We start from the raw sequence: 22,674 nt of genomic DNA on the forward strand, positions 1-22,674 counted from the left end.
ATGTAACACTTTCTCCTTTCTCCTACTTGTTCTCTCCTTGCAGTACCTAGAAAAAAAGAGAAATCACAAGAAACAAATAAGAGGACTCAGTATCTTTCACTGAATAATTTTGTTCTCTACCCAAATTTATGAAAAAAGTCTCATGGGCTCGGTTTCTATAAAACACTGGTTTTGTATAATATAAAAAAAAAAAAAAAAGCAGTGTTTTGTAGAAACTTAAGACTGTACCTGGTACTGCCTACTTTTTTTTTTTTCTTTCATTCTAAGTTTTGTCACATAATTCCAACACAGAAATGTTATTAAAGCAAGGCTATGCCACTGCACTGTCCTCACAGAAGTTGCCAGGCTTTATGATCATTAAACGGGAGAGCAGCATTATGGTTCCTCCACAGTGGGAAACACATAGGCTTCCCCAGCTCACTCTGTACCCGTATGCTTGTTTATTGGTAGCAGGCACAGGCTCTGGGTTGCTGATTATACAGTAAGCACCTGCCCATGGCAGATCTGGCTCGGGGCAGACTTCCTGTTACAGTGCCGCAGCTCCCTGAAATGAGATTTATGCAAACTGGCTAAAAGCTGTGATGTCACAGCGCACTGATAGACCCAAGGGCTATCTCCCTTTTACAGACATTTGATAAAATCAGGAACTTCAAATACAACTCGGGAAGAAGTTCACCTCAGAACCTATTAGGGCAAACTATGAAAACTTGTTAGGGTCTTTCTCGTATCTTGAGATCCACCACTGCAAAGGGACTTCACGGAGTCCAAGGATCTCACTTCTGTTCTTTTTTTTCTCTTTTTTTCTTTGTTGTTGTTTTTTATTTTGTTTGTTTCATGTGATTTTTCAAGTCAGTTATTCTGGATGTTTGAAAACTGAATTAAGAAAAATTCACTCAGAAGTTGGCTGAATGTTGCAAGCTTGCAAAATGGAAGGATTTCCCCTCATTCCCCCTGTGAGTATATGGGCTTTATTCCTAATATGGATCACTGGGCTCAGTAGCAAAAGACAGAGTAAACCAGATTTTATTATTTGAGAATATCCTCCTTTGGTCTGTATTTGTTATGCCAGGAAGTTGGGCTCTGGTCAATATATAAAGCTAGGGACGACGTTACAATGAATGGGAAATTAACATTTCCTCCCTATACTTGTATCTGATCTTGATCTCCATTTGTTTTCACAGATTAAATGTGTGGTAGTTTTGTATGGTATGTGTATAGCAAGTCAGTAATTTTTTTTCTTCAGCGCCAGCTTTGTGGTAAAAGGCCGAGTCTTCCTTCAGATTGTAATTTTTAATAATCTGAAGACTGACATAGTTTACATATTTAACTTTCTACCAATCTGTGAGAGAAATGTTGCTGAATACTGGTTTTACGTATCGCAAATTTTTGGACTGTGTGCTCTTTGTAATTATGGCATTTTAGTCTCTAGCTTCAGCTTCTTTTGAACTAAGTCTCTTGAATTACCACTTGCTCGAAAAAGCCATTGGTAAATGAGAGAAAAATCACACCGCTCTTAATTGGGTCTTTCAATATTTTCTGTTAGACACAAGTTCTGCTGTATGATTATGAGGCTGATTGCATCCTTTCTGTAACTCTGAGGTATTGTTACGCTACTCTTATGTATCCCATCATGAGTTCGGAGATAGTCTTTATGAAGAACGTAATGGCACTAACCTGTTGTTGAGAAAAAAAAAAAAAAAAAAAAAAGAAATTTCTAAGAAAAATGGGTAAAAGAGGCCCTAACAAGATTTTATAGTCTGTAGAAGCTGAAGAGATGTCAGATAAGGTGTTTTATGTGGCTGATGACTTATAGTACTTCGTATATGTGTCCAGAAAAGACAAAAAAAGACACTGCAGACCCAATAGTCCTTCTAACAAAATTCATATCATGTTTTCTTTGTCCCATTCATGTCATGTTTTCATTGTCCCATCTACTGAAGGCTAAAGCCATGTTTCTTTATCTTCCCCTAAGAAAGATGGCCCTTTGAATTCTACTCCTGACTGGTATCCATACTGATTGAAAAAATACTTTTTCTTATTTTGGGGAGGTCCTTTATTCTAGCAGTTTATCAGTGGTGTCCCTGAAATCCACTATCTACCCAAAGCGAAGACCCTAAAATAACTTTTATTTATTTATTTATTTATTTGAACAAATCAAGTTGCCAGTGCATCTATTGTAAGTATGTCAGGATAGGAATCCAAGAAGAAATTGAGAAAATGAAAAAATAACACATCGATTTCTCAATATGTCACTTAGTGAGCTTAAAAAAATCCCCCCAAAACCACCCAAACCTTGTCCTCAACTACCCCAGAAACCAGCATCTCATTTTTGTTATTATTATTGTAGATTTACTGTTCACACATTCACTCATAGCTAACTTTTCTTTTATTTCAGTATTGAATTCTCATGCAGAAAATGAATAAATGGAGTTAAACTCTAACAGTCTCGCACACATGCTAATTTGTGTTGCAGTTAATATTCAGGCTGAGCTGTGTTCAGGTGAATGATACAAGAGGCAGTGAAAATGTGATTACATCTTACAGGAACACTTGGCAGGGCAATTTGGATTTGATTGCTGTGATTAATACGTTCAAAAATCAATACTTTTGTGTTTCGTGCTTTCGGAATCGTTTTAAGCGCACTTTGAACACTGCCAGTTTGAACCCCACATGGCATCACTACAAATGTCTGTGCCTCTTGGGACTTTTTCTGAGGGGAGGCATTCGACAGGGCTTCCTGTGAAGCAACACTTCCCTCCTCTGCCCCTCCCCTTTCAGTTGAGGGTGGGTCAGTAACTGCCTTCCTCTCGACTTTGGTAGGAAATTCTTACCCCTCACTTGGAAAATGCTGCTTAAAGGGTTTAAGTACTGCATCTTTCTCTGAAGACTCTGAATCTTTGCATGGAAGAGTTCTGTAACGTGGGCCCCAGCCTTCCAATGCATGAGAGAATGTAGTTTTGCTACTGGGCAGAAAACTGATAAACCAAAAACATCTTTACATAAAGAGGGCCCCAGTTGTATATGAATCCCTAAGTAGCCACCTGTAGAAATCACGTCTCTGAAGGGAGGTTTGAGACCAAAAAGGTCCCTCAGAAGTGCTCTGTTCCATATAACTACTTTAGCACAGCGATGCAGTGTGGCTGGCCCAATGAGGGAGTGTGTTAGGATTTTTACTCATCTTTTCTAAAATAGTTATGCTGTAAATTTTTCCCAAGGAAATATGGTTAATCCTGGCCTTAAAACTGGTCTCAGAAGCACATCATTGGAAACTGTGGAGTATTTCTGAATCACATGCCGGTGAATAGTTATGTCAGGATAACAAAAAAAGATCAGCATTCAGTGAATTTATGATCACCTAGAATCATCTGACAAGGTCCTGGTAAACAACAAGAATGTTCAGGTAGTTATTCAGTTGAGTCCCTTGTATCACTCGTAACTGATGCCAACCAAGCTTTCTCCAAGTAGTTTTGTGGCTTTTCCCTTGGTTTTCAGAGCAAAGAAGGAAGATGGAAGCAACTCTCCATTTACCAAAGTCTGTGACAGACAGAATACTTTTTGTTGACATCTTTCTTGATGCTGGACTATGGTTTTAGGTAACTCACTGCACTTCAGGGCATACAGGAAAGAAGATCAACTTCAGATCAACTAACAAAGCTTTCTCTCAGTATTTACAGGAAAACACTTGATAGAACAAATGCCCATTGAGATCAGTTAAAAATGAAATCATAAAATAAGCCATTCTTTGCCTTTTGTCTGGGCAAACAAAACAGTTCAGTGCCATGGCAGTACTGTTCGTAAGTAAGATGGTGAAATGTGTGGGTGGGTGGGTGGGGAGGTTCCAGAGAAGGACAGAATTAAGTGGTAATGATTGGTGCAAGAGGCACCAGCAGCACATGGCGAAACCTCTTCTTTCTAAATAGAGCAAAATGAGCTTTTAATAAATCTTAAAGAAAAAGAAAAAAAAAGTTAGAGAGAGATTAAAACAGGTTCTTGGAAATAGTTTCTCGAATGAATAAAGGAAAGTATCGCACCTTCCCGTAAGATAAGGGTAATCAAGAAAAATATGATACACAACCTCAAATAACATTTAATATAAATCTTCCCATATTAGCTTCTGTACCCTCAAAGATCAGACACCAAGATGAAAAATGGTGCCACTCCAAGTCCTTTGTGGTGATGGATTGGTCCAGGTTGCATGAGTTAATACGGGCAGACATACAAATAGTTATCCAATGGACCACTAAAAAATATATATATATTAAAAAAATCCAGGAAGAAAATTCCTACAATCCATAAGAAAGAATTTTTAAGTTCCAGACTTTCAACACAGAGTATATAAAACTGATCAGTGTAAAAGCAGACTGTTTTTAATATGCTGAGTATCTGCAACTCTCTCTGCAGTCAGCAAGATCTGTAAATATTAAGGACATCACCTTTTTAAGAGTCTAACTATTTAACACACCTTCCTTTGGCTCTGGTCATTGAATGCATCTGAACCTTTACATCTGGACTTGAAAAACTAGCTACTGATAGTTGAAATACTTCATTCTTAGCTCTCAGACTGTGAAAGACTATTGATTGTTACTGGGTATGTTGGACTGAAATGTAGGAGTTTGAGAAATCTTAGGGAAGAAGATTAGGGAAATCTTAGGGAAGAAGATAGCTAAGGAAAAATGCAACTAGGCAAGTCAAGTGTTCTTTGCCATGCCTAAAATTCATACTATTTACCTATTTTTGGACTGTTGCTTGGCCTTCCTGCTAAGCTATGTCTTTGTAAACGTGTGACTGATAAAGCTTTTGTTATCAGCAGTGAAAATTTTATACCTAGCAATTTAAGCTTAAACAGACTGCACACTGATTTCTTTGGAAGTTTTTTTTTTTTTTTAATTTTGGCTAAATATCTATGAGTTACAACTTTTGATGAATCTAGATATTGGAAAATTTGCATACTTTCAGTTGGTTTCTCATATTTGAGTTGAAAGGAAACAAAGATTTTTCTTTCAAATGATATATATTTATATGACTTTTTTAACCTAGATTTCTCCCACAGTACGTTGTGTATTTTCTATTTGGATGTTGAGGTCTCTCTGTTCACAGAATATGATTGCTTTCCTCTGAGTTATGGCAAATTAACATTTCTGAATATGAAGGCTGATATAAAGGCAGAAACTTAATGCTGATATTCTTTAGACTGACACAATTTTAACAGAAAGTATATATTTATGGAAATGGAGGCATAGGGTGAATTAATTTACAAAGATAATGAAAACTAGAAATTCCTTTCAGAACTTCATCCCCCTGTTTTGTCTATGAAGAAAGCAAAACACAGTCTCATTACTTCTATTGGAATCATATTGATTTGGAGTGGGAGACTGGACCTATTACCTAGAGACCAGAAATAAAAGGAGTCTCTTCAATGTTATCCCCGCTGTGGATACAATTAAATCATGATTTACTCCCTTTACTTCAATTTTTCCTTACATTGTCTTTATTGTGGGCTATCATTTTCTCAAGATGTCCCCAAAACATCTATCTACCACTATAAATTATAGATTATATTGGAAGCTGACAAGTAAGCAATGGATTTGCTCACAAGGCTTTGAGCGTTCAATGGATCTGATGACCAGACAGGTTGTATTTTGGAAGTCATAATGTTTTAGGCAATCTTACCAGCACATTCTAATATGATACATTGATAAAGTACACAGCTGTCATTAGGAATCTAACAAGGTCCAAAGTACTGTCTAAAAGTATTTTCTATCCTTTTCTGTTCTAACATCTTAACCCTCCTGGAGCAACTCCCTATTTTTCTTGATCTGTTTTCCTCATAGAAATCATAGAAATCACATCCCTAGAAAATGGACAATTTTTTAATACAAAATTCCAGGAAAATGAAACAATGGAGTTAACTAGAAGAATTAAAGACCAAAAAAAAAAAAAAAAAAAGAAAAAAGAAAAAAAAAAAAAGAGCTAATGAGAAATGGCAACTCTGATCTAGTTTTCACCAGAAAGAAATCTTTTCCTTTTACCAGCTGCTTATCTCTGTTTGGATTTTAATGGCAGCTGCTGCCACAGGTTTCATTTTGTGAGCAATCTAAAGGAGCAAGAAAAAGAGAAGCTTGCCTGTGTTTTTGGCATGCTGTCACCATTGCCTAAGCTTACAAATGCTGGTGAATATATGAAGGAATAAACATATGCACATATATGTCTATCATGTGAGTTACCATATTGTTTTTAATTTGTCCTTTTCTTTAAAGTTAGTTATGCTAAAGACATTAACAGGAGAAAAAATGTTCTATTAGTACCTTGCAGAAATAGTCTCCTTTCAGAGCAAATAGCAAGAAGTTTTTTTTTGAGTTCTACATTGCTGATGACATCCCAGAACATTTTTCAAAGTGGATGAAATGATTGTAGTGAACTTAACTTGCTCTAATTCTTCATTCTGGAAAAAAAAAAAAAAAAAAGAAAGAAAGAAAGAAAAAAAGTACATGTTAGATGAAGCAAAAGAATTGTGCACAAATAACAGACCACCTTTACTGAAACAACAGAAGAAGTTAAATAGTGTTCACATTGGACTACTCAGAGTGGTGAGGAAGACGAGCAGGGAAGTTGCCCTACATCACCTGTTAGAGAACTTGAATTCTGCACTGAAGTGTCTAATAGGTCACAACTCCATGTATACCCCACATTTAGACTTTCTAAGTCTTCTCTGTGCATAACAAACAGCCCTAAACAAATGATTTGAACCAGCAAATGTTTAGACCCAATCTTGGACAAAAACTGAGAAAGAAAACATTTTCATTTTCCTCTGTTGACATTGTTACCGTCCTACAAATTGTCACCATTTAGTGTCACCTCCTAGAAACGCTCCGAGTAAGATGCTTAGGCAAGTCAAGTTTCTGCTTTCTCTGTTGTGTACAAGACGAAAAAGAATAAATGTCTGTCACTACCAAATTAAAGTTTTCTCTTCTGTGCTGTGCTTGTGTAGTGGTATTTTGGCTCAGGCCTCATGTCCCAGATAGCTGGACAGAAGGTTGGAAGGTGGGATATCAAGAACTTATAAAATGCCACAGGACAAATTCTGTTACACAGACAGCAGAAAGCTCTTACTGGCTGTAAAGAGATGGATTTCTCTCCCTTTTTATTATTATTATTATTTTTTTTTTTTTTTTGCAAAACAGTGTTTGGTGTTGAACATTTTATTTCTGCTGGTTCAATAAGAACTTGAAGCCTCCCCTTCTTTCTCTAGGCAATATAAAACGTGTTGGCATCTCCTCTTCACTAACTGATATGAATAATTTTGAATGGATTTGTCTAAGCTAACAGTTCTAAACATTTCTCTTCTCATTACAGCCCTCTGAAGATATGGTACCCTATGAGTCAGACCTCTACCGACAGCCCCATGACTATTACCAGTATCTCAACAGTGATGGAGAGAGTCATGGTGGTAAGTTAAAAAATATCTCCTTGGAGCATAAAGTCTCATGGTAGACCACAGGAAAAAGATTTTAGGACATTCAGGAAAAGAACAAATATGCTGCTGTGATCTACAGTGTACAGGCACATACTTTGAGATCAGAAACCAACAACAATCTATTCTGCTTAATGGCACTGTTCCAATCCAGCAGCTGCAACACAGATTTCTCTGAAAGAGAATTTTAGAAAACACTGAATGATGTAAGGAGCTTCCAGGACACTCAGTGTATTACCAGGAACGTGGGACCTCATGATCTCTATCCTTCTTTATCTTCACTGTGTTTTAACTTTCCTCTACAGATCAAAACCACTCTGCTTGTTTCAGAAATCTCCAAGGACATGAAGTTGCAATACTGTACTTCTCTTCTTGCATTCCTGTCTCCAATTCCTGTTTGACTTAGGTCCTAAATACTCTGTTAGTGCCTTCATTTTAATTCTGTTTTTCTGGCATTTGGCTTTGTTCAACTCCATGTATTTCTCTCTTTCTTTTGATCTCTTTTGCATGCTGCCACACATAGCTGAAACTTTCACTCTTCCTCCAGTACACACAAGTACTTCCTCTCTCTAAATCTACGTAAAACTTCCTTGTAGCTGTTTGTACATAAATCTAGCTTAAAGTAAAATAAATTATTGTTAACATTATACATGTGATTTAAAGGTTTGGTGTCTTCTATATTTTTACATCTTGTGGGGACTGGGCTCTAAATCAGTGTAGAAGGGATAGTCCAGCCCTGTGAATTTTGTCTCCTGTGCAAAACAATGGTCCAGCAACACCACCCTGGAAATATCAGGGTCAATATTGACTCAAGAAGGAAAAGCACCGTTCTACTGTATCACTTGTGGCAGTCCCTTCAGATCCTGGAGTTTCCCTAAAAGACTCCTATTGATATAGCAACTAGACCCATCACTACTCAATTTAAGACATCTAACAGCTTCACAGCATAGCACTGTTTTATCTGTGGCAACAGAAACTACCTGAAGGGACAGCAAGTTACAGAATAGGATTGTTCTGGGCATTTACCTGGAAAAGATTCCTACCTAAATTTGTTCAGTACAAAACACCAATGATATTCTTAAGGCCTGGAAACAAAGAACCGATTCATTTTTTATAAGTTATCTCATGGCCTTTGTCAAGTCACATTAATCAAACCCAGCAAATTCCACATGGAAATTCAGGGTTTTTACAACACAAACTGTACCTGTTTACACACCCATAAAATGAGGATAAAATTTATTATCTCAAAAGGCAATTGTGACCATTAAACAATAAATACAAAGGATGTCATGTAGGAAAAAGCACTGGGAAAGAACTTTTCTGTCATTAAATCTAGGTTACCTCAAGCAACAACACCCCTTTATCTTTCATAAACTTATCATCTCACCTGTTTTACTGCCCATTTTTCTGTTGGAAGGCTGTGTCTAAGCTACAGTGTTCAGCTCATTAGAATGTTTTTACTCATCATAATGAACACTACTATAACTCCAAGTCATCTATATGCATTATGGCCTATGTAGTACCAGTACTTGTCCAAAAGACTCCAAAAAAAAAATGTTTAATGTTTTATCTCCTACAGTAAGTGGTTATGCAAGAGGCAACTTAATCCCAGCCTAAATATTTCAATCAATTTTTTATTTATGAAAGTGCCTGCAATGTAGTTGCTTATGTCCAAATATCTAATGTGCTCTATCCTCTCCTGAATTGCTCACAATCTAAGACAACAATGAGCAACCACAGCATACAGAGGGGAGTGAAACACACAAATTATCTCATTTTTCTTCTTTTCTATAAACATTGACAAACCCAACTATAGCTTTTTTTTTTTTTTCTTTTAACATGACAAAAGTAGTAGGTCTTGAGAAAAGCCATACAGAAGTGCTGAAGTGCTGGAAAGGGATATTAGAAATTACTAAATGTTCAGAATAGTGAGGATAAAAGTGTAATGATTAACAAACGATGGGGAAAATTAATAAATAAGGTGCTGCAGTGATAGTGTTGAAGTGAAAGAGGTGAGAACGTGATTAGGTAAGAAAAAGAAAGAAATAAATAAGACAGAATTGAGGAAAGAGTGTTCAGGTTGGGATACAGTGAGATTATTGGGAATATTTAAAATATAATTTTGCAGGTCTACTCAGTAACACTGTGAACCTCCAATAAAAACTACCAGATAAAACAAATAGATACTACAAGACAGAGTAATTCTTCTGACTGTGCAGATATGTGACTGCTAAAGAAACAAAGTCTTGCTCAAGACTCAGACTACCTTTCTCTCACTGTTAGCAAATAAATTTTGTGAAAGAGGTAGGGCAATAGGTTAATCTGTAGATCTATGCTACACACATTACTGTCACTTTTCTAGAAGATAATGCTGAAGACAACCCTTACGCCTTGTTTACTTGAGTTGGCAGCAAAGCGCACACAACACTAGTTTAGTATGTAGGAGATCATAGCCAGTAAGTCAACACTAAATCAGACACACAACAATACACCATAGAAAATCCCTATGTTCAATCACATCATGCATTGTTTACATTTATTTTACATAATGCAGTTTAATTATTTTGTAAATGCTGTAATAAACACAGGGACAGTCATACAAGGCAGAAACTACTTTGAGTGATTACGATTAGTCCATCACCCTACCCTGAGCTTGTAGGCTAGTAAGTCTGTGAATGTAAGTATTTTGTAACACTACTGCAATCTTAGTAATTACAAAATTCAAAAATTCAACTGCAGTTTTGTCTCTAAGTTCACTAAACATCATTGGTTAAATAAAAATATTTTTTTGTATGAAACTGAATGTAGACCACTGCTCATTTCGCTGCTAGCCTCATGGAACTTACCAGATTTTGTAGGCTGGGATTTTATTTTCTTCCCACCTCCTGAAGTAATATGCTAATTTAAGAAACTCTGCTTTGAGATTTTTTTAGGATTTTAGCCCATGTAGCAGTGGAGGAAAGTCCAAACATGTGAACCTTAGTCGGAAATAATATAAGGCAAATAGAAAGAATTCCAGACTTCATTAAAAAAATCCCCTCACTTTGAAGCCATTCTCGTGACGTGCTGGGGCCTGACTCATGGATTTTCAAACATTTAGCATTATTAAAACCATGAAGTTTGTTAATTTGTAAAGTGAGAGCTAATGTGATTCTGTTGTCATTAGAGATTATCCTGCTGCATTGCCACGGCATTTCACTCAACAGAGGGCGGTTCTGCAGGGAGTCAAGACACGCGTTTTTCAGTGTCCTTCAATGTTTTTCTCATTTCCTCTGCTGCTTTTTTTTTTTTTCTTGGCTTGTTTTTTTCAGATGAGTGAAACACAGTGGGAACATTTAAACTGTACATTGTGGTGATGTGTAAGAAACACTCTCCTAGCTCAAAATGAGTTGGAGTATCTCTGCGGCATAGAGCAGAACTGGCTGCTCAGAGACACTGATACTGCTCAGAGCTCGCAAGCAGAGCCATGTCAACAGAGTCGTCATCTTAGATCGGGCATAGGGCTGTGCTGACAGAGCTCTCGTGCTTCCGGTTCGAGAGCTGGCTCATGAATTTCTGCGAGGTTTTGCACTGCATGATGCAGATTTAGCCTGTTACTCCACTTTATTATGAATACTTTTCCCAAGCCTACTTCACCTTCTAGCTCCTGGTCCTGATGTTATTCATCTATTCAAATAGGAGCAATGCGATTTACATTGGGCACAGGATAACCCAGAAAGTTCAGTTCTGTTTCTTACTCGTAGAGCGCGAATCTACCTCCACAGCGAATATCAGCACAATGCCTTTAGGTCCAGTATTGCTTCCCAACATGGGAGGGAGTTTAGAACTCATGACTGTCCTTCCTCTAACCTTTCATTACATACAACACCAAAACAAACATGATCTCCATGTCTCTATAAGTGAGAATTTTTTTCACATCCTCTTTCACTTCACATGAAATTTCTCATAATGACTCCATTGTATACCTATAGCTTGGTTTTTAATGACATTTTCCTTGACCCAAAGAATAGACACTTTCCATTTCTAGAATCTTTCTCTCCTTTCTTTTTTCTTTGCTCCACCTTTATGTTTTTGTGAAAAGATCAGAATTACTGTGCATTGCTAACGTAACAGTAACAAGAACACAGAAGGAAATAGCTGCAGTGCAGCTGATATCTCTAATACCTGCAGATACTGATATCTAGAATTATTTAATCTTTTAATGTGCAATAACTTAGCCAAGAAGGGTAACTGCAAAGGACTCTGTGGACACAGAATTTGGAATTTCATTTTCAGTGCAACTAAAACAATTTTTTTTTTTCCTAAGTATCACTGTGAAACTATCGATAACTAAAACAGAAATAAGGACTTTTGTCCAGTCACAATTTTGGGCACAAATTTGTGTTGAAGTAGTTTCTGACTTGGTAACTTATTAGTATTATGTGCTCACTGTAAGTCCTCAAATGTGTTATTCATAGTAGTGCTTTTATAGCAGGACATAATTCAATAAAAAATTATTTCAATAACGAGTAGGCTTAATGTTACATAGTGTTTAACACAAGTATGCATAAACACTGTTATACAGGTTAATTTATTTGCCATGAAAGTATAAGATAACAGTTCTGGAGGCAGCAGAAACCTTATTATAGGCTCCAATAGACTAAAAGTTATTTTGAAGTACAAAAACATCACTGCTGATAAAAGCATTTAAGAAGAATCAGAAAGGTATCACTTGGAGTTTGCACAGATACTCAGGGCTATGCATGTTGGAAATGTACTGTCTTGACTCCTGACCACCACAGCTACACCTAGTAAGCCACTCCACACCTGAAGACCTACTGTTGACAGCCTCAGAGAGTTTTGCCTGGGCTTTGCCATCCTCATGATTACACACTGATCTCATTTGCTGTATTAGATCATCAAAGACAAGAGGTCTTCGACAGATATGTTCACATCTGACAGAGGACCTTCTGCACAAGGAGTAAAGCAAGGTTATTCTAAGGAACAGGAGTGTAGATTACTCCTGTGGTGTATTCTCAACAATTTATTATATGGGTTACCAGAGATATATCGGGCCTCCATGGTTGGCTCTAAGTAGAGAATCTTCAGTAATTTAGCCCAGTAAAAATGTGAGTTAGGCTGTATCTGTCTTCCAACTAAACAAGTAAGTTTCAGACTTACTTGTCTGTAAAAAGTGCCCAAAGCCTCATACCAGGAGGATAACCTGTGATAACTTGTGCAGTCAGTGAGTGAAACACAGTGGGAACATTTAAACTGTACATTGTGGTGATGTATTTGATATATTTCTATATATTTCTACATATACGTTTCTACAGGCCTGAGCCATAAAGGTCTACAAGGGCTTACAGCTTCCCAAGTACAAGTATGTTGTAATGATATATGTACAAGTACAAGTATGTTGTAATGTTGTAAATGCAGATATGTAATAAACATATCACCAGGTTCCCTCCGAAGGAAGTCACATTCAAAGTCACTATCCTGGTTTTCAAATCCTCAGTGACACTACACCTAATTGCTTGAAACATAAGTGAGGGAGGATGAGGAGATAGAAGCTGAGAGAAAGAACAAAACCGGTACTGAGGAAATAATATTCTCAGGACATTAGATAATGTCATACACAATAGCATCATACTGCAGAATGAGACAATTGCTCCTCTCTATTCCTTCAGTACAACTACCCTTGGAACAATATGTTCAGCTCTGTCCCTCATATTATCAGAACAACAGCTGGGAGGGAGCTTAGAGGAGTGCACAAGCATGATTAGGGGGCTGAATATACTGATTTATGTTGAAAGATTGAGAGCTAAATACATGCAGCTGGGCTAAGTGATAATTAGGAATAGATTGTAAGTGTACATGGTAACAACCTGAAAATACTGAAGGGTAGGAAAGAAATTATTTATAATAACACAAAGAAAGATAACTTGGAATAGTGAGATATAAATTAGAAATGTTACACTGAATCATCAAGACATTTTTGCTGAGAAATTAAAGTACAGAGGGCTAGTTCCAAGCTCAGTCAGAGCAGAGGACGTGATGTTGACTTTGATTTTAAAAAAAAAGCACAAACAAATACGTGCAAAATTGTAAATACGTGCAGTTACAGTATTTGAGGCAGAAATAGAGTTTGCAATGCTTCAAATTCCCTCTAGCAGATTTTAAATTCTGAGCAGCAAATTTGAACATTTTGAAAATTTTGGAGAGGCTTATATTGAGCAACAATCTCAAACTGAGAACTGTATAGAATTTAATCTAATCATAACAGTTAATAAATCAAGTAGCAGTATATTCATTATCTGAGTACTTTTTAAATTTTTGAAAAAGAAATTGTCACAGAAATTTCCAGCTTAATAGAGAGATTAAAAACCTAGAGAAAGGGGCTACGTTAGAATGTGCTTCATCAATTAGAATTCAATTAGAATTGCACAATACTGTACACAAAACTGTTTATTCTTTTATTCTCTGGTATTGCTACTGAAAAATATGGTGCATACCAACACATGATTACAGGAGATAAGTCCCATGCTTTTTCTGTAGCATTCCTGAAATTTTGCTAGCAGATGAAAATAAAGATTGAAGATTAGTGTAGAATGATATTCAGATCATCTTTATCAGCTCATTTCCATACCATGAAGAAAACTGTAATGAGAATCCAACAATGTGTAAATCAGTATAATTTGTTGCCTCGAGAATGAAAATGTAAGATTGTTAGAGCCTCTTCTTGAGAAAGGTGCCAGCATTAATGTCTTTTTCATGTTCTGCTATATTATCATTGAAATCCATCACTGCACCTAGGAGCATTGTCCTAATTAAAGTGGCCTGAGCATTACTTTCCAACCACAGGCACCTAGGAGATTAGAAAGAGAAACATCACAGGAATCTATATAGGTTGTCAGCAGAGACAGACAGGTCTACAGGGATGGCATGGAGTGGGCAGAAGGGACAGCGGTGGGAGTAGGGACAAGTGGAAGACAGGTAAATGCTATGTTTCTTACTTTTGTAATGACAGACAAGCTGCTGTTTTCTTTAGATCATTACTGGGAATATCATCCACACCACATGCACAGTGAGTTTGAGACCTTTGGAGACAACCACTTCACAGAACTGCAGAGTGTACAGCCTCCCCAGCTGCAGCAGCTCTACAGGCACATGGAGATTGAACAAATGCATGTCTTGGATTCTGCAATCCCAACTACACATATTGGACTCAACCATCAGGTACGGTTACCAACCCTTACGCAGAATTTAGATGATAGTTAAGGGCAAGGAACAGAATGTGTCAGGGAATGCATACAAGAGATTGCTGAAACAAATTACGTGAATTTTTGCTGTCCAACATTTGATATAAGACTCTTCATTCTCAGCACAAATGTGGTTTAAGCCTTCTTTCTATCTGGATGATGAGAAGCCATGTTCCTCAAACAGTGCATAAAAAGATAGTTTCAAAATTGTGTTTAATTTGGAATGAAAATCAACTGCTTTGAAATCCTGCAGAGGAACTGGGCCTCAGAAGCTGTGCACTGCCATAGCAAAGGTGTCCATGCCTCCTGGGAAACATTCCGAGCCCCACTGTGGTAGGAATATTTTAAAAATTTCGAAGCATCCCTGGCAATTTTACCTGACCTGTGCAAAAAATAATAACAAAGAAAAGTCATTGGTGACATTACCACGGTGAAACACAATAAGGCCAACCTACTCGTGTTTTTATCTGAAGGAAGCTAAATCATGACCTGAAGCACAGTATCTTGTCTCTTCTCAGATTTTACAAAAAGACAGTCATCTGCCCATGAAAAAAAATCATTCAAATGTGCAGCAGTCACCAAAGTGCCAGTGAACAATCACTAAAGCTGAAATTATAAGGAGTTCCAGGGTCCTGCCAAGACACTAGAACAAAGTGAGCATTGAGATCCTACAGACTATACTCCATGTCATTACTGGGAGCAATCAGAAAGCTGGGATATTTTGTGTCAAGGAGTTTCCCAGGGCAGGCAAGATACAGATAACATGCTGAATACAAGACAGAGCGGGAATGAGATCAGAGACAGAATTGTTTGCTGATTACCCTGCTGTGTATAATGGTGCCATTGCTAAGATTTTGTGAGAAAAACGGCACGTATGTAATAGTTATGTTAGGTTTCTTGTTCAAAGCAAACTGAAATAGTACGCAAGTACTGTATTAATTAAAAAACAAGGGGAAAAAAAGAGTGATTAAGTTAACACTATCAACAGGAAACTGACTTACTGCAAGCCATCAAACTTCTTACCTACAACTCAAAAAAAAAAATAAATCAGGAATAGAATATAAGATGTAGTTACAAACAAAGAATTAGGAACAGAAAGTTACAAATATAAAAAAAACGCTTTATGGAACAGAAGCCTGTGGGAAGCTTCAAGTCGTTTCAGTTGCTCAGTGTAACTGCTAACACATAACAACCAACTGTGACACCCAACCAAAGGCAAAGAAGAAAAGTTAGGTCTGTTTTGAGTGTCTTTGGAAGCACCACCAAAAATCATTTTCATCTTTCATTTCCATCTTTCATTTCAGGAGTACAGGCACAGAATTAATTGTGTTGCAACTTTCAATAGAGTGTTGTGTTCTGTTTCCCCCACCCCATGCTAAGCTGCAGGAGATAGTCACCATTACCCTCCTCTTCCTTACCAGCTGGGGATCTTTTTTTTTTTTTTTTTTTTAATTTAACCTACTGTAGCTCATGCAAGTGGTATTCAGCATGCCCTGAGGTTCAGACTCTGGTGTGTCTCAGCCGCAGTCCTAGGCAGCACATACTATTATTCAAGGCATTTCCACGGAAAGAGAAGCAGGAAGCAAAGTTTATTCCTCAGCTGAATTTGCCAGTTACTAACTGCACCCATGGCTGTCGTGCAATGTCATAGTTACAGTTTGCAAATAAAGGAGGAACACGAAAAGATACTTCTCCGATTTTCTGTTGATACCACATTATTTTGTGAAATCAAATTCAAAGCTCAAACTACTCTCGGACAACGGGACCTACAAACAGGTGGTCTCCTCAAGTACTAAATGAAGAAAAGGAAAGGCTGGAAAATTGTGAAGAGTTTTAGAAAGAGGAGAACCACAAGTGGATGCCACAGGCCTTAAGACAACACCAGAATATGGAAAGCAGCTAGCGGTTTAAGTTTTCTCTCTCTGAGTTGTATTAATGAGCTGTTTTCTTCAAACGCACTAGTGGGACCTCTTTAACTCTATATATTGACCTACATTGAGTTTCAGGTGTGTGTGTAAGCAAAAATACAGTGAATAGGGAAAGGAGGGGTGGTGCAGGGGAAGCTTAGGATAGTTCTCAGGTTAGTCTGAGCAACCTCCTTTGCTTTAGACCCTGTTCCTCCTGCCCAGCATGTTCCCACCTTCCCCCTCCAGCCCCTGAGGAACTCACTCCCACTGCTCAACACATTCTAGCTTTCCGAAGCTTTTGCCTTTCCAGGTGCACCAAGTGTTTTTCCTCCCCTATAAGACACAGTTCCACCTTGTCATTCCCCTTCCCCCATGATGCTCTCTCCCTCCCCTCCCACCCCAGAGGCCGCAGCTTTCTTAACTGTAAAAAAGCTAAAGGTGACTCTGTGGTGAGGGCTGAAGTTTCGCTCTTGGGGATGTGACAGGAAGCTTACACACACTCTTACCCAATCCTGGCCTTCCTGCCACGCTTGGCTCCAGCCAATCTGCCAACTCACTAACCGCCAGCTGCTGCACCCCAAAACCAGCGCTCGGCACGCTCCTTATTGGGACATTTTCAACTGGTGCAAAACTCATCTGAAAAGCACCACTCGGCCAAGCCTGAGACGGGGTGGGTGGTGTGAGTCACGCACTGAACGCCCACTCCCTGCTTCAGTGCCCGAGCTGGTACAAAGGGAATCACGCTCAAAATGCTCGGTTTGGTGGAAGGAATGAAAAGCAACTCAAAAGGAGCTCACCTTTTGTAATCTGGCTCATTTCATGAGAAACACATTTTATTTGCTGCTGAATTTGGGGAATTTTTAAAACTTTTTTTTAAAATGTAGAAATTGAGTTCTTAATCCACACCCATCAGACTGATTTATTTCTCCTTCAGTAAGGAGCTGCAATAATTCTTGGCAACTGGTTTCGAACCCTAGCAAACTAGACAGCAACTGAGAATTTGCAGAGCTGAGGTATATTCCATACTGCTTGTGGCAAGACCTTTATATAAGGGCAAGGGAATTCAGCACAGAAAACAGCTTGCCAGCTTTGCAGATGAGAAATCCCCATCGATGAGGAATTTTCAGATAACCACGTAGGAAAAGAGAACATGATCCGATATGATATATCCCTAGCAGTAAGGCTATTCCTCTCTTCAAGGGGGAAATTCAGGACGAGAAGCTGACAAACCTGTGTAACCCTGGCCCCAGAGATGGATGCAGTCCTGCAGCGATGCAGTGTTGTCAGAAGGTACCATGTCTGAGAAAGGAAGAGAACAACAGAGCCAAAGGCAGTCAACGTGGCTATGCCAAGACAAAACTGATCAGATCTGCGAAATCTAAAAGCATGGTTCCAGAAAGGCCACGTTAGAAAAAAAGTTCCTTTCAAAAGCAGTTTTATACTAGGGATAAGCAGCACAGATCAGGAACTCATTAGGAAGAATGTTATCTTGGTTTATAACCACTACATAGAAGGAACACTGCGATGTTTCGAAAGCAGTTGAAGTATTTTCAAAGCAATTAGTACCAACAAAGCATTTTCTATACAGAAGGCTTGAGTATAAAACCTGGTTTTTGAAAAATGTTCACATAATTATCAATGTATTAGGCAGTGGCATCTGTTATATGAATATATCTTCAACCAAAAAACAAAACAACAACAAAAAACACACAACACAGTAGGTTCTTAGCCTGTTAGGAAACCTGGTAGTGTGTGTGTCTTCTTCCACCTTCTTAAGTAGGGTTCTCCCACTTAAGCAACACAACTTTCTCTACCCCCAGCAAGAAGAAATGTGTCTAAATTAGAAAGAGAAAGTTACTGAACTGGGGAGATATGGGAGAAGGGGGACAGGATCACTTACATAGGATATAACCTATGGGAAAGTTCTGACTTTCACAATTTTGTTCCTCCTTCCCTCTTGTAAATACTTATTTGAGATGCATCTTTGCACATGTATGTGTTGACTGTTATGTGTTTTTTTTAGCTGCATAGTATTTATTTTAAATGTCAATGACTAAGCCACTCACTCTAAACAATCTCATATATCTTTTGCTTTCCCACCCTTCCTCTGCACCTCTCTCCATGGTATCTCCTTTTTTCTCTTGATGTCCCACTCTCTATCACTACTTCCTCCCTCTGCTATTCTTTTCTCCCAAAGGTTTCCTATTTGCCCCGCATGTGCCTACAGTACTCCTCTCCACCGCAGCCCAGTTCTGATGAGGAGGACATAGAGAGGCAGAGCCCCCCACTGGAGGTGTCAGATGGGGAGACCGATGGTGTGGACCCTGGGCCTGGAATTATGCATGGTGAAACAGGTCAGTGAAAACAGAGGGACTTTCCTGTGCTGTGTGCTGAGCAGCTGTTACATTACCATGACAATAAGGAATCAACTAGTAGAACTGCCGTGCTAGTATTTTATCCCACTGCCAAAGCTTCACTTTCCCTGACTCCTTGCACTCTCCTGTCTTCTGAAACTTTGGTGACCGTAACCGTGTCTGTATCTCAAATACCATTTCTTCTTGTACTCCTACTTTCTACTGCCCTGCTTATTCAGGCTTCTTCACAGCTTTTGACATTTCTATTCTCACTTCCATTAGCAGATGGGAAAAACAAGGCAAGAAGCTCAAGGAACTGATTTTAAAAAATGCTGAGCTGTGTTTGCTCAGTACCTAAAAGTTTGGTTGTGTAACCTGCCCAAATTAGCTTCAGATTGGTTTCAAATTAACAATGTTTTTAATTATCTTCAAGTTAGAAAATTAATTTCAAAATTAATTTGAAATTCCTTATTCTCATTTTTTAATTCTTGGAACAGCAATCCATGTTACGTCCTCACGGGATAACTCTTTTTCTTGCCATAAAGGCTGCAAATTGAAGAAGCTATGTGACTGACAAGCTAGCTGAAATGGTTATATGAACTATATAATTTCTGTTTCATCAAGGACTACACAATAATACTAATGCTCCACTGCTTTTCTTCATTTTTCACACAGGCAGCAAGAAAAAGATACGTCTGTATCAGTTCCTTCTGGACCTTCTTCGCAGCGGAGACATGAAGGACAGCATCTGGTGGGTGGACAAGGAAAAAGGTACTTTCCAGTTCTCCTCCAAACACAAAGAAGCATTGGCGCACCGCTGGGGCATCCAGAAAGGCAATCGCAAGAAAATGACTTACCAGAAGATGGCACGGGCTTTGAGAAACTACGGCAAGACAGGGGAGGTCAAGAAGGTCAAGAAGAAGCTGACCTACCAGTTTAGTGGAGAGGTGATGGGAAGGGGGGTCACTGATAGGAAGCATTATCCTCATTGAGGCCATGGGACCCTAAGCAAGAAAAATATTAAGACCTCCAGGCTGGATACCAGCAGAGTAGATGGACGCATCTTTCTCTTTGCTTCCTGTGCCCCCTTCTCTGCCTTTAAAGGGCCTTTGCCGTCAGATGTTTCTGGTACGAATTCCCTTCTTCAGCATCTGAGAATCCTAAACGTGACAGAATTCTTTGCTTCCATCCTCCAAGTTGGACAGAGTTGGGAAATTTAAACAATGTACAAATACGTTATTGTCAGGAAAGATTTTTTGATTGTATTGTAACTAAAGAATACAGCTGATGAAGTTTTGCCTTCAAAGGTGGTGCTGTGTCATTCACAGTGACACTGCATTAGCTTACAGCTTTGAAACTAGCATTAATACAGGCTCTGCCGCAGCTCTCAAGGCTAGAGAGAAGTTTGCAGATCTTGGAATGATACTCATTCTTTTAAATAGTAATAACATGTACATATTTAATAAAATTTGATATAATGAAGTCCTAGTGTTTGCATAATAAATGATTACTTCACAAACAAATCTCACGTGCATTCAATTATGCAGATATAGCTCGCCTGTGGTATTTGAACAAAAGGCACGCTGGGCTACAGGGCTTTATCCATCTGTCCCTACTTTTACTTAGAAACATATCAATGCTGTCAAACTAAGTAACTGAGATACTCGGTGAAATACATTACTGTGAAGAGGCTATAGTAATAAAGTCAATTTTAAAATATATTTATATATCATCATTATTTTTTCCTGTGCCAAAGAAGCCCTGCCAATTGAATAACTTCTATCGCTTATCCCAAGAGTGCCACTTATAGCTCTATCCGGTGCAGAACATAACAATTAACCATGTTCTTCTGTGGTTTCACTCATTTTCCTGCTCCTGTTCTTTCCTGTTGCTTGCTTACCCCACAGTGGTATCTTGATTTTAGCTTATGAACCTTCCTGGGAAATAAGTTGCCTTTAATCGTGTTTTTGCAGAATTCTATTTCAACAGGTTTTTAAGCTTTTAATTGTGGAATTTAGTCCCTACTGTAAAACAATAGTAACTAATAACAACTGCATTGTAAAAATTACACTCAAAATGCAAAATAAAAGAGAATTCAACACCTGAGATACAATGGTAAAGTTACCCCATGCAATGGTAAAATTACCCCCATACCACAGGGTAAAGTTACCCCATGAAAACACTTAAGAAAACCTACATCAACCAACACTGAGAAAATCAGCATTTTAGCATTTATCATTAGCTAACATATCTTGACTGTGGTTAAGCACTCAGAAATCAGGAGATGTCATAAAGACTGAAATGAATGAAGCATTCTTTTGCCATTTCTACAACTATATTATAATAGTTTAGTTACACAGTTACAGTACTTCAAACAAAGCTACAAAATATTCACCCCAACTCCAGTACATACCTGAAGTATTGGAAAAATAATTCATGAGTTATTTATACTCAGAATCGCTGCATATATTTATAGCCTGTGACCATCACCAATAGAAAAAATGTATTTTGGGATGATATAACAAAAAACAGTAAACTAGGTGGGAGAAGTTAAATTCCGAAATAGATGAAGTGAAAAGAGAAAGGTCTAAAATAAAGAGGAGGGTTTTGTTTAACAATGTTAAGCAGCTGCAGAACTTGCAAAACACAACAATTTGGAAGACTCAACTGAAATTGGAGCTTTTCAGAACTTGCTCCTCGTTGAAACCAGAAATAGTTGAAAGTGATGAACTTCTTACAGACCTGAGTTGGGTAAGTTATACCTAAGCGTGGTCACTTTTATCTACACTAACAGTCTCATTGTGGAAATGAAAAGTCTGGTGACATCACTGGGCTACAGTGAATCTTTGCAGCCAAAGAGAAAGACGCTCTTGCTTTAAAAAGTTCGTGGTGCAGCACTTCCCAAATCTTGTTCCCAGTTCATGAACACAATAAATATATCAGTCAGTGCCAGAGATCAACTGGGGGTGAAAAGCAAGTAATGGCTTCAAGGACTATCACTATCAAAGGCAATAATAATAGAAAATTTATTTCCATTTTACAAAAAATCTTGAAGCCTAACTTTTCGTTACTGTTCTTTAGAGTCATGTATGTTCTCCTAGTCAAGTATTTTATATTAAATTAGGGTTAGGATATGTCAAAAGCTATGAAACAATTTAAGAAGAGATTTTGTTTCCAAAATTATATTGTAACAATTCACTTCCTACAGGACATAATGTAAAACTCATTAAATAAGACTTGTACAAACTCAATCTGCATCCATATTGTAATTGTAGGATGGAAGCTCAAGACACTGTAGCTCTCGGAGGACTAGAGCAGCACTCGACACTGACATAATTAGGGTTTCTTCAGCCCTGAGCTAGAAACTCAGAACTTTTCCGCTTAGTAGTTACGATGACTGTACACCATTGACTAGAAAGAGATAAAAGACATTTGCCCTTATCAGACTTGCAGATTTGATATTCAAGAAAACAGGAGGATTAATTCCTCTCTTCATAAAAATATCTAAATCAAAAACACAGCTGAAAAGCAGAACCGATCATTTTCTGACACTGTAGTTTGGAGGAGAAGGATCATTTCCTCTTGCAGGAAAACTCTGATAACTGAAAACTAGTAAGCTAATCGTGAAGATGTTTAGGAGATCACTAAACATATTTCAAGTTTGTAAAAAGTCTTCTTAGATCTCAGAGACCAGGTTTTCT

The 22,674-nt window shown here is 38.0% G+C and overlaps 1 protein-coding gene across 1 annotated transcript; it reads left to right on the forward strand.

Annotated features, from left to right (window-relative positions):
* Positions 1-615: 615 nt before the first annotated feature.
* Positions 616-20,981, forward strand: SPI1 (Spi-1 proto-oncogene). The gene is made up of 5 exons (XM_032188738.1): positions 616-953; positions 7,354-7,447; positions 14,502-14,689; positions 18,817-18,973; positions 19,649-20,981. Exons 1-5 carry the CDS (start codon positions 909-911, stop codon positions 19,963-19,965), a joined length of 801 nt encoding a protein of 266 aa, XP_032044629.1. The 5' UTR covers positions 616-908; the 3' UTR covers positions 19,966-20,981.
* Positions 20,982-22,674: the final 1,693 nt, after the last annotated feature.

This window comes from Aythya fuligula, chromosome 5, assembly GCF_009819795.1.
Source record: "Aythya fuligula isolate bAytFul2 chromosome 5, bAytFul2.pri, whole genome shotgun sequence".
In the NCBI taxonomy this organism is placed as follows: domain Eukaryota; kingdom Metazoa; phylum Chordata; class Aves; order Anseriformes; family Anatidae; genus Aythya; species Aythya fuligula.